At 33.0% G+C, this 16396-nt stretch overlaps 2 protein-coding genes across 3 annotated transcripts; one reads left to right on the forward strand and one right to left on the reverse strand.

Annotated features, from left to right (window-relative positions):
- The first annotated feature begins 8899 nt into the window (after nucleotides 1-8899).
- LOC103503931 (tubby-like F-box protein 5) lies at nucleotides 8900-12173 on the forward strand. Its single transcript, XM_008468324.3, has 5 exons — nucleotides 8900-9420; nucleotides 9730-10111; nucleotides 10209-10296; nucleotides 11189-11321; nucleotides 11425-12173. Exons 2-5 carry the CDS (start codon nucleotides 9752-9754, stop codon nucleotides 12077-12079), a joined length of 1236 nt encoding a protein of 411 aa, XP_008466546.1. The 5' UTR covers nucleotides 8900-9420; nucleotides 9730-9751; the 3' UTR covers nucleotides 12080-12173.
- Nucleotides 12174-12822: 649 nt separating this feature from the next.
- LOC103503932 (uncharacterized) lies at nucleotides 12823-16176 on the reverse strand. 2 transcript variants are annotated; one of them, XM_017048051.2, is made up of 4 exons: nucleotides 14000-16176; nucleotides 13430-13625; nucleotides 13280-13348; nucleotides 12823-13179 (listed from the first exon to the last, which is right to left on the reverse strand). In XM_017048051.2, the coding sequence occupies exons 1-3, from the start codon at nucleotides 16021-16023 to the stop codon at nucleotides 13301-13303; spliced, it is 2268 nt and encodes a 755-aa protein (XP_016903540.2). In that variant the 5' UTR covers nucleotides 16024-16176; the 3' UTR covers nucleotides 12823-13179; nucleotides 13280-13300. The 2 variants fall into 2 exon arrangements, with proteins under 2 accessions (XP_016903540.2, XP_008466547.2); XM_008468325.3 differs by lacking the exon at nucleotides 13280-13348 and having other exon boundaries at nucleotides 12891-13258; nucleotides 14000-16175.
- Nucleotides 16177-16396: the final 220 nt, after the last annotated feature.

Below are 16396 nucleotides of genomic sequence, written 5' to 3' on the forward strand. Positions count from 1 at the left end.
TTCAGGGTGGTGTTTATAGCACATCGAATTAGTGGGGTGCATTGATTCCTCCGATATATGTGTGAGATGCACGTATAAAAGAAAAACAAAATAAATACTTGCATTTTTCTACTTAAAAAGAGTAGATCCCAAGTTGAGAGAAAATACAAAGAAAAAAAGTTCAATGGAATAAAAGGCATAGTAATTAATAAAAAAAAACAATACATCATATTGTGTAACTATGCCATAATTTATATAATATATAATAAAAATAAAATAAAAAAATATTGCATAATGTAATAAAACAATTAAAGCTATAATTAGATTTTGCGTACATTTATCATAATTAGAAAATAACAAAAACGTTAGCTATTCCATTGAAAGCATAGCCATTAGATTATTTACATCAAACATCCTTTTAATTAAAAAAATAATTAGTAGAGAAGATGGATGAGTAGGCACACACCAATATTACATTAAACAATTTTTAAATACTAATAATTTTAATTATATATTCTGTTCACTTGTTTTAGATTTAATTCGGGTGTTTTAATGAATTTTTTTAATAATATGTTTTTCAAAACTAATATAATAAATAAGTAGGAGAAAAAAAATTGACGGTGAAGTCGTGTACCTCATACACGACTTTGTTAGGAAGTTGTAGACGGAGTCCATGTCTTCAAATAGGGCACGTGAACTCCACTCTTTTTTTTTCATTATTTAATATATATATTAAATATTCAAATATTCAAATTCTAATTTTCAAAAATATATTTTTTATTAAATATTTTTCAAATTTTCAATTTTAAAAAATATATATTCTTATTAAAATAAATTCAAATTCCAATCTCCAATTTTCTTTAGAAAAGATTTATATTAACAAAATATGTTATTAAAAAAATGTAACAAACAAATATTTGCAATCCACCGATATTAACAAAATAATTTGTTGTCATAACTCTTTTCATTTTGATTCTAAGAGACAATTAGATATTCTTGTCATACAATAGAATTAGATATTTTGATTATAAAAAAATTAGATATTCTAATTTCCATACAATAAAATTATTCTTGGCATAAATATTTTCATTTTGATTTTTAAAAAAATTAGATATTTTGTCAATATCGGTGGATTGTAAATATTTGTTTAATACATTTTTAATAACATATTTTGTTAATATATATATTTTTTAAATGAATAATTGGTTGGGCTCTTCAGAAGTTTTCCCCTCAATTGTTTTGTGTTTGCTTACATTGAGGTGTTTTGCTTTTCATTTCTAAAACAAATTTCATGATTTGCTCTCCTAAAATTTTCCGTTCTCAATAATACAAAATAAATAAAATAATGATATAGTATTGTAACATAATAATCTCCCTTAGTTTAGTTGTTCCCTTTGTTTTCTTTGTTGTCAAGTTTTATTAAGTATTGGTTGTCAAATGCATTCATTTAAATTGTTGGTAACTTTTTTGCCTATGTCAATTGTCTACCGTTTGTGCGCAATGGAATTAAAAGTGCTATTTCAACATCAAATAAAAAATTGAAGAAAAAGAAAACAAGGAGTGTGAGAGTTCTCTTCCACTAGAGATAACAAACCCTTGGATGCATTTCTAAAATCTCTGTCTTTGGATATTAATCCCTCTGCTTTAGGGCTTTGAGTCGAAGAATGTGGAAAGCAATGTATGCCTTCACTATTAGAAGTGGAGCCTAAATGTTTAAATGTTAGGAATGAATTGAGAAGAATATAATTATTAAAAAAAAAAAAAAAGCCAACCTGTCAACCCAACCCGACCTAATCCAATTTTTTTGGGTTGAGTTGGGTTGGGTTGACCCTTGAATATAGAACTGATAGTGTTCAAATTTTGCCAACCCGATTGGTCCATATTTTTCCTCTAACTTGGCTTATGTACACCCCTTCTAAAGACTAGGGCATCTTATCCAAATAACTCTAAACATGAACAAAAATGATATTGTAAAAAATACACAAAAATAATTTAAAATTATGCTTCTATTGCCAAAGTAAGCTTGACTAAGTGGTATTATGCAGTTCACCTTTAAAAGTTGGAAGTTTAATCTCCAATCCCATAGTTAATTGTACTTGAAAACGAATCAAATCATTCTATTAAAATGAAAAAAAGAAAAAAAAAAACACTTAAACTTAGCCCTAAAATACTCAAGTAGACCAATATACCCTATTTCGAGAGAAAAAAACTAAATATTTTAGATGTTAATTAAAACCGAATCTTTTTTTAAAGTAATGTGTTTTTTAAAACTAATATAAAAAATAGGGTATGGGGAAAAATATGGGTAGTTCATGCGAAGTTGGGAAGTCGTGAACGGGTCCACGACTTCAAAAAGTTGCACATGGGTCACACCCATTTTATTTTTTTTTCATTATTTAATATATATGTATATAAAAATAATTTAAAATTATGTATATATATTCCAAATTTCAAATTCTAATCTCTGATTGCAAATTGAAAAATGTTGGCCTTCACCAAGAAACGAAAAGCCCATTGGAAGTGGAGAAAGAAAGCTGAATTGTCGAACCTGAGTGTCAGATTGCAAACGTGAGTATTGAAATGTGAGTGTCGGAATGTGAGGTACCAGATTGCGAACGCGAAGGGGTTGCCAGTTGAATGCGCGAGCGTCGAACAGATTGTGATGGGGTGGACGCCGAATGCAAATGTGTTGGGTAGGGAAAAACGCAAAATGACAAAGTAGGGGTGTTATATATATATATAAACCCTAAACTGAGTCGGGTTGGGTCAACCCGACCCTCTTTTCTCCAACCCGACAACCTGGTCCATTTTTTTTTTCAATTCTTCAACCTGGTTTGAGTTGGGTAGTCCGAGTTGATCGGGTTATCGAGTTTTTTGAACACTCTTAGTCTTTAGCTCCTATATTTTTTTTCTTTTCAATTTTATGATGTTCGGATTTTTGTATTGAATTGATTATTGTCCAACTCAAGTTTTGATTATATCAAAATTTTGTATAATATAAAATGCTCTTTACTATATGTTGTTTCTTTGCCAAGTTTTCTTTTTAAAGAGGTACTAAAATGTAATACTTTGTTAAAAAGTTGAAATTATGGTTAAGTGACAAAATGAAAAGTTTGAAGAACACAAAAGTTATTGGTTAAAAGTGGTACTTTTCCCAAAACTTTTAAATATGAAAAGTATGAAAATAAATAAATAAATAATATAAAGCTAGAGATAGGGGAATAATTGAAAAGAGGCATGAAGTAGGAGGGGTTGGCCAAAAAAAAAAAAAGGGTTATCCAAATGGGAAATGGAAGGTGTGAAGGAAAAATAAGGTCAAATCAAAAATGAAAGGACAAGAGAAAAAAAATAATGGCTTCTTCCATTTTGGTTTGATTATGGCTACTTCCAACTTCCATTCCAAATCCAACCAATAACAATAATGCCCTTTCACCTACATCAAATCTCATTGCTAATTACTTAAACCCCTACATATTATTATTAATTAAAAATATTATTCGTTAATGATAATTTAATTAATCTAAATGATGTATTATGGTGTGTAGCGAAGCGTTTGTTTTTAACTTTTTCTAGTTGTTTATCGATCTCACGATCCGACTCCTTTCAAATCGGCATATTTTCTTCCTTCTCTTTTTCTTGGAATTATGTGTTTGGTTTATCTAATAAATGCCCACATGTACTAAAATCTAAATAGACACCCACCGAACCATCCACCTGAAATATGGCTTCTTTTTCTCAGCTTTATTCTTTCTATGTTTTTGTTCATTGCTTCTTTCCATTCTTTTATATATTATATTCTCAATCTCTTCACTACTCTTCTTTGATGTGTCCATAATTTTCTATATTGTTACTTTGTCATACCAATTCTCTATCATTACTATCTCCCAAGTTTCTACGTATAGACACTATTCATTAATATTGAAACTTCTTTTTCTTTTAGTTCTTTGATTTCAATCCTTTCATGTCTTGTCTTTTCTTTCTGGGAGAAAATGCTTCTAAATTCAAATAAGATGAAATTGAAGTTTTTAGATATTAAGTATATGATCATTTAATTTCACAACAAATTTTCAAATATCTCTCTACATTGATATGATGCTGTTTATTTTAATTATAAAAACCATCGTGACTTTGCTTTTGGTTGTTTCACCCCATTGTTCTTTTCATCTAGCCAATGTGAGATTTTGATTGTATTTCAAACAATATACCAATTTGTCAAGAATTAACAATCGAAAAGATGAGCAACAAACTTAAAATGAAAGAGGAATCGACACACAGATATATGTGTAGTTCACTAACAATGTGTTAACTATGTCAATAAGCAAAGGGATAACAATTTTTTTTTTATTAGAGAGAATTGTTCATTTACAAATTAAAAATATCTTTTGAGTTAGAGTATTTACATAACTCGCTTCTTTAAACCCTGAATGTAAGTATATATCGTAAATGACGTAAATATGACATATAAGAATATAATACAATTTATGTTTTGAGAGCAACATCCAAATCCCACCAAGACGTATGTTATCTATCTCTAAACTTTGGTAACGAAACCTATAATATGATTATTCAAAGTGTCAAATAACAAAAACAGTTCCAACAAACTCTAAGTGTGGTATTTTTGTTAATTTTCAAATTGAGAAAGAATTATTGTTGTTAACATAAATTTAAAAAGATGTATTTTTCTAGAATAAGAATCCATTATGGGTTAGGTGTGTAATTATGAGTGGAAAATTCATAATCGATTGGTTTTAGCTTTTGTGGAGGATGGAAGCATCCAACTCCTTCAATATTATTTTAAATAAGTGGGGATTGTGACTTAATTGATTATATGTATTTTAATGTGATTAACTAAAATAATAATAAATTGACTAAAAACATGAAAGTAAGAAAGAAATTGTGATACATATGGGTGAAATTTTACTTTTTAAAAATTAGAACGAATTTGGAGGGAAAAAGAAAAAAAAAAAACAACAATAGAAATCTATTTAGTAAATGAAAAAAATTATTAGAAAACAAATGACTAAAATAACAAAAAATGATTATACTTTGATCTTAAATAGGGAGAAGAGAATTGGAGGGGGCCACAGGGAGGAGAGCCTGAGCCGGGGGGGGGGGGGGGGGGGGGGATACTTGTAAAAGTCTAGCTGGCATGCATTGGACCGGCCGGCTCAATCAAGGGGATTGAAAATGGACACCTGTCAAACCACATCATTATAATGTTAGTAATAAAAATAATAATATTCTGACGTGGACTTCTTGGTTGTTGAAACTTGAAACCTAGGCAGTGGAGTGCACGTGCAATTGTATGTCCCTCTCCCACACTTCGCTCCCCTTTGTCTCTTTTCTCAATTCCCAATTTCACATACTCATCTCTTTCTTCCCCATACTTCCTTTCTTTTCTTATTTTTACTTTCTACTTTTTTATTTTCCTTTAAATATTGATTTTAATTTTATTTTCATCTCTAAATTTTTGACCATACCAGTTTTTGTTAGAATTTTGTAAATTTTTTAACAAAATCATAAAAGTGACATATATATATATATATATGACTATGCTACCAAATAAGATAATCACTTTTAAAAATTAAAAGATTTTAATATTTTAATTAACAGTCGATAGTAAATTAATGCTTTATAGGAGAACTAAGAATCACTTTACCTTTAAAATTTTGATCGTCACAATTTTGGCACATTAACATTCTATTCATATTTTTAGCTTATGCTTTGACTTTTTAAAAGTAACGTGAAGAGGCTAGAGTCCAATCATCCAAATGTACAAATTACATCACCATTGATTAAAAAAGTTAACAAAATCCTAATTATAGTAACCAAAGTAAACTTTCTTTTAAATTTAAAATTAAAGCTGACATTTTTTAAATTTAGAAACTTAAATAAAATTATATATGAAGTTTAGGAAGTAAAACAAGATTTAAGCATAAAGTGTGTATATATATATATATATTTAGTGAACACAATGGTATTAAGTATTATGAAAATACGTAGTGACATATTGGGGAGAGGAGCAACAATTTACAATAAAGTTTGGAGGAGGGAATAATATGTTTGAAAAGAGGAGAAGTTAGGAGAGGTGTGATGTAGAGATTGGATGGTGAGGAGTCATAGCAACCAGGACGTGTAACACACAAGTCCACCCGCACGTGGTACAAGAATGGCACCATTTATGGGTCAATGGAGATGAAAGGAAAAGTAATAATAATAATAGAAAAAAAAAGGAAAAGGTGAAAGGAGTGGTTGCATTTTATCGGCACCTACACTACACCTATTCTATATGTTTTTCCCTGCTTTTTAATTATTAACATACCTTCAAAAATCATCTTTAACTTTCAACTCTCTAATAAACAATTTTCGGAATTTTGGGAGTTTACATTGGGTTATTAAATATGAATTAATGTGGTTGTTATGTTATTCTGCCTAAATTTGGACTTAAAAACACATTCTCAACTTTATCAACTTTGCAACTTATCTTATCAACAAAAAGGTGAAGTTTGAGGGAAAATAATTATAAAAAAAATTCTATTAAATTTAAATCAAACATTTTAAAAGCTATTTGACATGTAAGCCCTATGAAAATAGTGCAATATTGAAAAATATTTATAAAGTATACTTATTTACTTGCAAAATTTAATCTTTTTTAAAATTTTTAAAATAATTGTTCTTCTCAATGACTTAAAAGAAATTTTTTTTCAAGAAATTCATTTTTATTTGATTTTTTTATGAAAAACTATTTGAAATACATTTAAAGACTTGAGTGACATCTTAATTTTTCTAAATAACTTATTTTTTAAATTAAACACTTAAAAATGCAATATTAATCTATCATAAATCTATTTAAAAATTAAAAAAATGGGAACCGAAGAGAAAATTAAAAAAGATATAAGATTTTTGAGAAAATAGAGATATTAATGGAATCTAATTAATTATAACAATTTCCACATTTGAACCTTTTGATATATATATATATATATAAATGGATGTACACGTGTTAAGGAAGCGCGTGCAAAGTGTAGGAGTTGAAAGAAAGCATGGAAGCCAATGATTGTAGTAACGAATCCATTGGTTCAGTGAACACGAACCGGAACTGAGTGTTGTTTAACCAACACTGCTTTCAACTTTCAAGTGGACTGTGGACCCATTTCAACCAAATCATACATTTTCTTAGGACCATTTTCTTTTCGATTATGCTTCGCTGCTCCCTCCATTTCCATCCTTTTTTTTTTTATCATTTTATTATTTCTCTCTTTTTCCCTTTTTTCAATAAATTCATTATCCCCTTTTTCAATGCAATCTCAAGTATTAAATTCTCTCTAAATTTCCCATCTCCCCTACTCAATCTAATAAGTAATTCACTTCCTTTATGAATAGATATACATTATCATTAACTCTTCAAAAATATAATATTCGCGTTTAATTTTTCAAATTTGTATATAGAAACCAAAATCACATTATTACTTACTAAAACACAAGTGATCAAGAATCAATATTAAATTTGGTATCAAACTTTTATCCGAAAATAAAATTCCACAAAAATATCAAAAGTACAAACAAAAAACACTTTCAATAAGGTAAGATGTGTATGGTTAATTATTCAAATAAATGATTTTCTAATTATCTTTGTCCTTAAAAAAGGTTAGAAATTTACAATATTACCAACATTTTGAAGCTGTCATGAGAGAGAGATGCATGAAATTAACATGATAAGTTTGGATTAGATTGAATGAGATTGATGTTTTTGAATCAAATAATTGACTTAGGGGGGTATGTGGAAAAATCCGGTTGAAACATTGAATGTTAAATAAATTTGTTTATTTGATTTAAAAATAGAATCGAGTAAATGTGTGGGAGAACACACTCTTTAAAACATAAATTTAAAATATGATTTAAAAAAGAGCTATCTACTAAAAGTTAAAATGGAATATTTTTGTAGGGTTAAAATAAGATTAAATAAGTAATATAAGAATTAGTATAAAAATAAGAATTAAAAGAATGATAGTATATAAATTATGGTACATTAGACATGGATGTGGACTTGAGAGAGATATATATGTATGAGAGAGTGATTTGGCAGAAGCTGCTAAACAAGTAGTAACAAACATGTCCTTGGGAGCTTCCACATCCTTCCTTCCACCTTCCACCTTCCACCTTCCACCTTGCACTACACATTCCCAACTATTTTTTTCTTTTATATTTATAAGTTCCTTTTAACTTCTTTCCCCTTCCCCCCCACCCCCCCAAAAAAAAAAAAAAACACAATATATTATAGTAGTATATTAGATTTTCTTTTAGCAAATATCACAAAGAATACCAAACATATTCTTTTAAAATTTGAATAACTAAAATCTAATGTGGTTCAATATATTCCAATTTCTTAAACTATCAATATTTCATGTGATTATATTTTAATTTTTTTTGTTATATAACAAAAAACCATACTTAGTATATTTTGAAGGGTAGAAAAAGATGATGCAATGCTTCCTCTTATCTGTTATCAATGGTTATAATATTATAAGGGAAAATTGTAAAAGTTACCTAACTGTCATACTATTAATGTTCAATAGTAAAAATTAAACCTTAAAATTAGAATAAGAATAGAAATTGGTTTCAAATCATAGAAAAAAATTGAAAATTGAAACTCAGTAAGATAGTTGGAACCATCACAATAATTTAGTATTGGTTTCTGAAAAATATTCAAATTGGTGATTCCAAAAATATGTTTTGAGACCAATTTGTGGAATTTGTGATATTAATAATGCAAGCATTCACGTGAGGGCGGGCCATGGTTCAATGCAATGGCTAAGAACGTGCATCGCACTTCCTGCAGAGAGACCACCACAACCAAACGTGGACCTCACCACAATTGCCCAATAAATAGACTCCACATCAGCAGGTGACAATCCGAGCACGGATGTTTCGGATGATTGAGCGATCACAGAGAAGAATCGTCCATGAGTTGAACGGACGAGAACCGAGAAACGGGGTGGTTAAATAATCCTATAATCCGATGACGATGAGGAATTGAGATTCTAAGCGACGAAAATCGAAGAGCCGTATTCCTGGCTCTCGCTCTCGCTCTCGCCGTGACCGGGAAGGCGACGGCGACGGCGACGGCCAGACGGCAGCAGCGTTCGGCTGGATAACTGTGACCACGGGGAGTAGACGACCTACTGTTGTGGAATAAAGAATTCTTCTACCTTTTTATCTTTTAGCCTTTCTCTCTCTCTCCCTCCCTCTTTTCCTTCAAAGGCCGTTTGCAACTTCCGAGACATTGCTGCCTTTTCGATTTAAAAAAGGGAGATTCAAGGTGGAGGGAAGACGCTAATTGCTCTATCTTCTCTAATTCCATCCATCAAAATCCTCCGAGTTTTAGAATCACATTGAGATTTTGTTTCCTCGTGATTTTCTTCGCTGTTCTCATTTTTTGCGGTATGTGGATTCTTCTTTTCTTCGTCTGTTTACCTTTTTATTTCTCCGTCGAATGATTTTTTTTTTCTCCCTTTCGGTTTCGTAATGCACCGGGAATAGGTGCGGAACGCGATTGGAATTTTTAGTTTCTACTTTCGTATCGTTTGATGAGCATTTTTGTTTGTTTTACGTGTTTAATCTGTTATCTCAACGAACCTACTCATCTAGTATTCATGATTTGAATGTATCGTGCGAATTTGTCGTTGTTTTTCGTTGAGTTTGTTGGAGATTTGAATCGTAGTTTTAAATTTCAATCGTGTTTGTGTTTAGTGAATTGAGTACTGCTGTTACGATGCCTCTGAGAGGCATAATTTGTGAGAAGACTGAAATACGCGAAAGCAGTGGGAATTCATCGAGGAAAGTTAGGGAGGGAGTTCAAATGCGTCATCTCGGGAAGTCGCATATTGTTCCAGAACAGCCTTCTTCTTTATCTTCTCCGGTTCCGGTTGAACAGAGCCGTTGGGCGAATTTTCCTCCGGAGCTTCTATTGGACGTAATTCAACGAGTGGAAGCGAGTGAAACCTCTTGGCCTTCTCGTCGGGATGTTGTTGCTTGTGCTTCAGTTTGCAGGTCATGGCGGATGATTACAAAGGAAGTTGTTAGGACTCCTGAACAGAGTGGGTGGATCACGTTCCCAATTTCTCTGAAGCAGGTATTTTCAATTTGCTTTCATGGCCGTTTTTGAATTCCATAACAAACAGGGATCTAAGTTTTGCTCTGTTCTTCTTTGTATTTGGGTCGATTTTTAGCCGGGACCAAGAGATACTCCGATCCAGTGCTTCATTAAGAGAGAAAGGGCAACTTCAACGTTTCGACTCTATCTCGGGCTAAGCCCTGGTAATACTCTTTGTTTCTTCTTCTATGAACTATTTTTTACTTTCAAGGATCGCTCTTGTCAATTGAGATTGTGGATATTACGCGTCCTTCTAGTGAAAGTCATCTATGTAGAGAATAAAGCTAATTTTCTTTGTCATTGTGAAGTTTGGTATCAAAGTGTGTTGAGAACTTCTTTTTGATATTCAAAACCCTTTTTTCTTTATCAAGTAAAATTTGAAGAAAGTCTTGGAGCAGAAGTCAGTACTTTCTAATTCTATATCGGTTAAAAGAGACCAATGTTTGTTAGAATTATAAGGAGTCTTTGGTTCATGGTTTAAGTTTGTATTATAAAAGTGGGGCAGATTAGGCTTGTTTGAATTGATTTTCTATTTAAAAAAGTATTTCAAAGTGAAAAAAAGGAAGTTTAGCACTTCGAAAGTTGATCCTAATAGATCTTTGATACTTGCCTCTCACTTCACTGAAAAAATCCAAACTTCCCCATTTCGTTTTCAAACTAGTTGATAAAGATTTCGAATTTAGTTATGTTTTCAAAAACTGTGCTTGTTTCTTCCTACTTTTTATATTCTCACATTTTTCGAAAAACATATTCAAATTGTTAGCCAACTTTCATACCAAAAACAAGTATTTCTTTTTTCTACTTTCTTTTAACTTGTATTTTCTTTTAAAAAAGTCTGTCTGAACTTTCAAGTCTTCCTCTTGGATTTTGAAAACATGCTAGACAGTAGAATAGCAAAAGAAACTCAGGCTTTTGTTTTTGCAAAATAAAAGATGAACGACCAAATGGTTTACGGTTTATCAAACAAGGACCAAGTTATTAACCTTTTTTCTTGTTTTTGCCTCTCCATTTTATATAATCTATATCTAATTCACATCTTTTGTGCTTCAATTACAGCCCTGTCGGGTAATCTTAGTAAACTGTTGCTAACTGCAAAAAGAATCCGACGAGCAATGAGTACAGAGTTCATTATATCATTAATTCCAGACGACTTCTCTCGAGCAAGCAACAATTACTTGGGAAAGTTAAGGTAAGACACGGCCAAATTTAGGTTTGTTTCTTTATATACCTGACGAACTGCAGGGGGTTTATTTTCTTTTTAACTGACGCGCTGAGTGTTAATGATGAATCAGGTCAAATTTTCTGGGGACCAAGTTTTCAATTTATGACAGTCAGCCTCCTCATGACCCAAAATTGCGAACCAGTAGATCAAAAAGAAGAATCCATTTGAAACAGGTTTCTCCAAGTAGAACTCCAACAAACTATAAAGTCGCTGCCGTAGCTTACGAGCTCAACGTCCTCCGTACGAGAGGTCCAAGAAGAATGCGATGCACCATGCATTCAATACCTATTGCGTCCGTGGAGGAGGGTGGGACTGCCCCAACTCCGACAGAGTTTAAAGACTGTATCAATGAATATCATTCCTCAACACCACTTTCCAAAGGAAAGAAAGCGATAACCGAGTCCCCAACCGAGTCCCCCGACTCTCAGGAATCGGTAGCTCCATTGATATTGAAGAACAAAGCTCCAAGATGGCACGAGCAGCTTCAGTGTTGGTGCTTAAACTTCAAAGGGCGTGTCACGGTCGCCTCAGTGAAGAACTTCCAGCTGGTTGCTGCTGCGGAGACGAATCAAAACGTATCGGCAGCCGAACAAGAGAGAGTTATTTTGCAGTTTGGTAAGATTGGGAAGGATATTTTTACGATGGATTATCGGTATCCTCTCTCAGCTTTCCAAGCCTTCGCAATTTGTCTTAGTAGCTTTGATACGAAGCCAGCCTGTGAATGAATTCCATTGGCTTAACTTTGCTCCAACATTTTCCAACTGTATATATTATTATCGTGGAAAAGAAGCTTCGTAATATAGACATTATATTCAATAATTATGCAATGATTAGTGACGTTGGTGGGTAGTAAATTATGAAAATGAGCACATGCTCCCAAATCTTCGTTATCCAATTCATGGAATACACCAGATTTCATCTTCATATATCTGTTTCCTCAATATGATATGACAAAATAAACAACATAATATAATTAATAATAGAGGATTTGATTAATTATTGATATATAATAGTCTTTTTCTTCCAACTGTCTGGAATCAAACATACGAGTTTTACAAAAATTTGGTCATTTCTATACATTATTTATTATTCAGCCATTCTATCGTTTTACTTAAAGTATTCATATGATACTTGTTAAATAAAATAATAGATCATATAATAGAAATAATCTTTTTTTTTATCTATTTATTTTAGACTTCAAATTTTGTAAAGTTATTGAAAAATTGGAATGAGTTAGCTATGAGGTGCTGAACAACAATTTTATCGAATTGCAAATATAGCAACTTTTGGTACTGGCTTACTGCTATATCTGCAACTAACTCAAAAACTATTTTAATCCAAAATTTTATTAATATGATTGAATAACACTTTTCCAAATATAACAAGGGTTGGAAGATTTGAACAACAGATTTTGTAGTTGATAACACGTAATGTCTGTTGAGCTATGTTCTATTTGAGCACCTCTAAATAACTTCACGACGAATAAAACTAAGAAATTATGTTTGTTTATAAATTACACTATAAGTTGTACAAATATGTATGAACAGAGATTATTATATTATCATTATTATTTTGTTAAGAGTATAACATATTAAGCATGAGAAAAAATTGAAGTGTTGAGTTTCAATATACTTTCTCTAAAGAGGATGAGGGTGTTGTGTTGAAATAGCGTAGCCTCCTATTGAATCAAGAAAAGAACCAGCCCTACCATGGAGGCCACAGAAGTTCTTTCCCATTGGGATTGAAAATTTGGATCCAACTTCTTCACCAAACGGTCCATAACTTTTTTTATTTGTCTCCAATGTCAGTGATCGGACAACAGAGCCTGCAAATCCCCAATTCCTTAAGGAACTATAATAGCCATGAATTGAAACAAGATATTCATCTGGATGATCAAAAACAACCTGCAATTGCACATCACTTACTTCAATCAGATTCCATCTCTTTTAAGTCTTGGAAACTATTTTCATAAAATGAGATAGATCAAGAATCTCCTGCAAGTTATATTAGAATCTCAATCTGATTGAGGCCAACAAATTTAACAATAAGAGATTTGTGAAGAGTTTAGAGGAAACCTCAGATTTGGAACCACCATCTCCACCGTGCTTCACCGACCATATCAACTCACCCTTCTTCTCATAATGAAATTGGAAAGAGTAGATCCATGCTGCATGATCAATAGCAAATCCTTTGATTGACGTGAAAATCTTTTCTTTCCAAGCATTTCCACCTCCACCTCCATAGGGTCCAATTGTAATCAGAATGCGCTCACTATCAAATTGACCAAAGGTTAATTTTATGTTTTACATCACAACTAACATTAGTCCTTTAACTTTCACGTTAGAAAATAAACCAAAACAAGAATTAAATTGTTACATATTAAAAATGATATGACAAAATTCAAGGTTATAGAGATTAAATCGTTACAAACTAAAGTGCATGCCTCAATGGATAAAACACCTTACCAAAAGTGTTTATTGACCTTTATTTACATATTCTAACGACCTAAAAAGTTGTCGGAGTATGGCTCAATGGATAAAGCATCTAACATAATTACTTTCTTCTGGAATAAAGATCTTGAAAAAAATTAGCAAAATAAATACAAGATAGTTCACAAAAGAGAGCTAAGGGGATTATGGGTATACTTTTGAATCGTATGTTGGGGGAGTCCAACTCCTCGAGAGTAAAAGCAACGGTTGGTGAAAGCGAGGCTTCCCAAAACTACCTGGCTGTGGTAACACGGCCCAGTGGCATGCACCTTGAACTTGCAATTGGAAATGCATTCATAGGCCAAATCCTCAGCACATGATTCATCACAAGCCACACAATCCTCTTCTTTCCCTTTCACTCCCAGTTTCATAGTGTGCTTATGAGCTTCATGCTTCTTTAACTTCACGTACGGAAACATCCCAACAGCACAGTCTAAATGTGCAGCAAAATTGCACTTTTGGCAGCCATAGAACCATGGCCCCGGCTCTCTTTCTTCCTCGCAGATTTCACAACAATACTCTTCTTCTTCTTCATTTTCTAAAAATGTCAGATCTAGAGGATGTGGGTCGAATCTGTACCTTACCCCAAGTGGAAGAGTTGCACATCCTGCGTCCAAATGGAAGTTGCAATCGACACACCGAAACGCTACCTTGTGCTTCACCCCCTCCCCACAACCTTCACATTTGTGGTCTTCGTTGGTCCGGTCGAGAGATAAGGGGTGCTGGTGAGCAGGGTGTTTAAATGGGATTTTGATTGAGGTGCATCGGGTGTCGAATGTGGAAAGACATGTTTTGCAATGGTAGGCAAAGCCATTGAAATATTTGAGACAAGCTTGGCATTGGAAGACGAAATTTGGGATTGATATGAGATGGAGGCTATGCTGATGGAGGAAGTTCCTTTTCTTTCTAGGCAATTCAAGACATTCTTTGTGGACAAAGAAATCACACTCCTCACAGCCATAAGATGGATCTGAAAGGCGCTTCATACAGCCATCACAAACTCTGTCCTGTCCAAGCTCCTCCTCAGGGGAATACAAATTTAAGCTATGATGATGAATGAAATGTTGAATCTCAGAGCCAGAAATTTCAATCTTGACGTTTTCATCATTGGTAGAATCAAGAACATCCACTGTCGAGTTAAAGTCGATACTTTGGGTTCGAGCACAGTCCAAATGGACAAAGTAGTTGCAATTGTACTTGTAGCAACCATATGCAGCATATTTGGTCCTTATTTTCTCCCCGCAGATCTTGCAGTCAATCTTGTTGCCAACAAAATCAACCGCATCTCGAAAATAGGTGAGGCTAAGATCATGGAGTCGGTGTCCAAATATCCTCAAAGTTAACGGCATTTTAGCACATTTTTTATGAACAGAAAGATGACAAATGATACAATACCATGAGAATCCATTGCCTTTCTCACCACATGCACGACAAACAAACTGTGTCCTATTCCTATATTGGGTGAAGCTGTGTTTGTGTTTGAAAGATTGTAAGCAAGCGATATGAAGATTGAATTCACACAAGGAACAATTATAGACAAACTCTCCACAGTCATTTTTGCAACTATTACAAATAGTTTGGGGAGAGCTAGAGGGAAGAAGAAATAATGGGTGTTCATGAAAATCAGAGTTTAACATCTCACGCGGCAGCTCAGCGCATTGTTGATGAAAGTAGGAATCACAAAAATAGCAGAAGTAATAAGAAGAACCTGATTTTATAAGCAATCCACAAACAAGACAATCAATTTCATCGGTTTCTCTGTTCTGTTCTCGCTGAAGGGTCAATGTATGAGGATGGCTGAAATGGCGAAACTGGTTACCGGTCATCCACCGTAGACCACTGGCTTTTGTGTCGGCGATAGCGCATTTGACGTCAATCTGAAAACCGCATCTAGAGCACGCATAAACATCACCTGACGGCATTTGCCAACAGGGAGTACAGAGGTAGTTGTTGGTGGTCCGAGAAAGAGGATGTTGAGGGTGGAAGCGGTTGTGGATTTGAGGAGGAAGATCGATGCAAGATTGATGGATATGGAAGTTGCAGTGGGAGTCTGAGCAGCTGAAGGCCGGGGGACGCAACTGTCGACGGCATCTAGTACAGAAAACCACTTCATGATTCATGCCTTGTTCAAAGAAGAACAAGGGGTGAGGATGGGGTTTGTTGAGAAGGTCAAAATCCATGTCTAACTATGTGGAAGGAACCACACAGAAATGAGAAACAAAAGCAAGATGAAAGAAAGTAGGGCTTCCAGTTGCTGCCATTAAAGAAGAGAGTGACGATCCAAAGAGTGAAATAATTGAATTCATGCATTCATTTCATCTCCCAATCCGATCAAACCTCAAAAATATTTTTAACCTTAGTTTTTTATGCAAATAGTGTATAGGTAGGCCACGTGGCACCCTTTCATAGCTCAATTCTTTACTGCTTATTAGTTGCAATCTATCATTTATTAACTCAAATTCACTTAAATATGAAATATTATCTATCAATTAATTATAATTAACTCATTCACTTAAATATGAAATATTTCAAAACAAAAGTGGTTTCAATCCA

This window comes from Cucumis melo, chromosome 4 (assembly GCF_025177605.1).
Source record: "Cucumis melo cultivar AY chromosome 4, USDA_Cmelo_AY_1.0, whole genome shotgun sequence".
Classification (NCBI taxonomy): Eukaryota; Viridiplantae; Streptophyta; class Magnoliopsida; order Cucurbitales; family Cucurbitaceae; genus Cucumis; species Cucumis melo.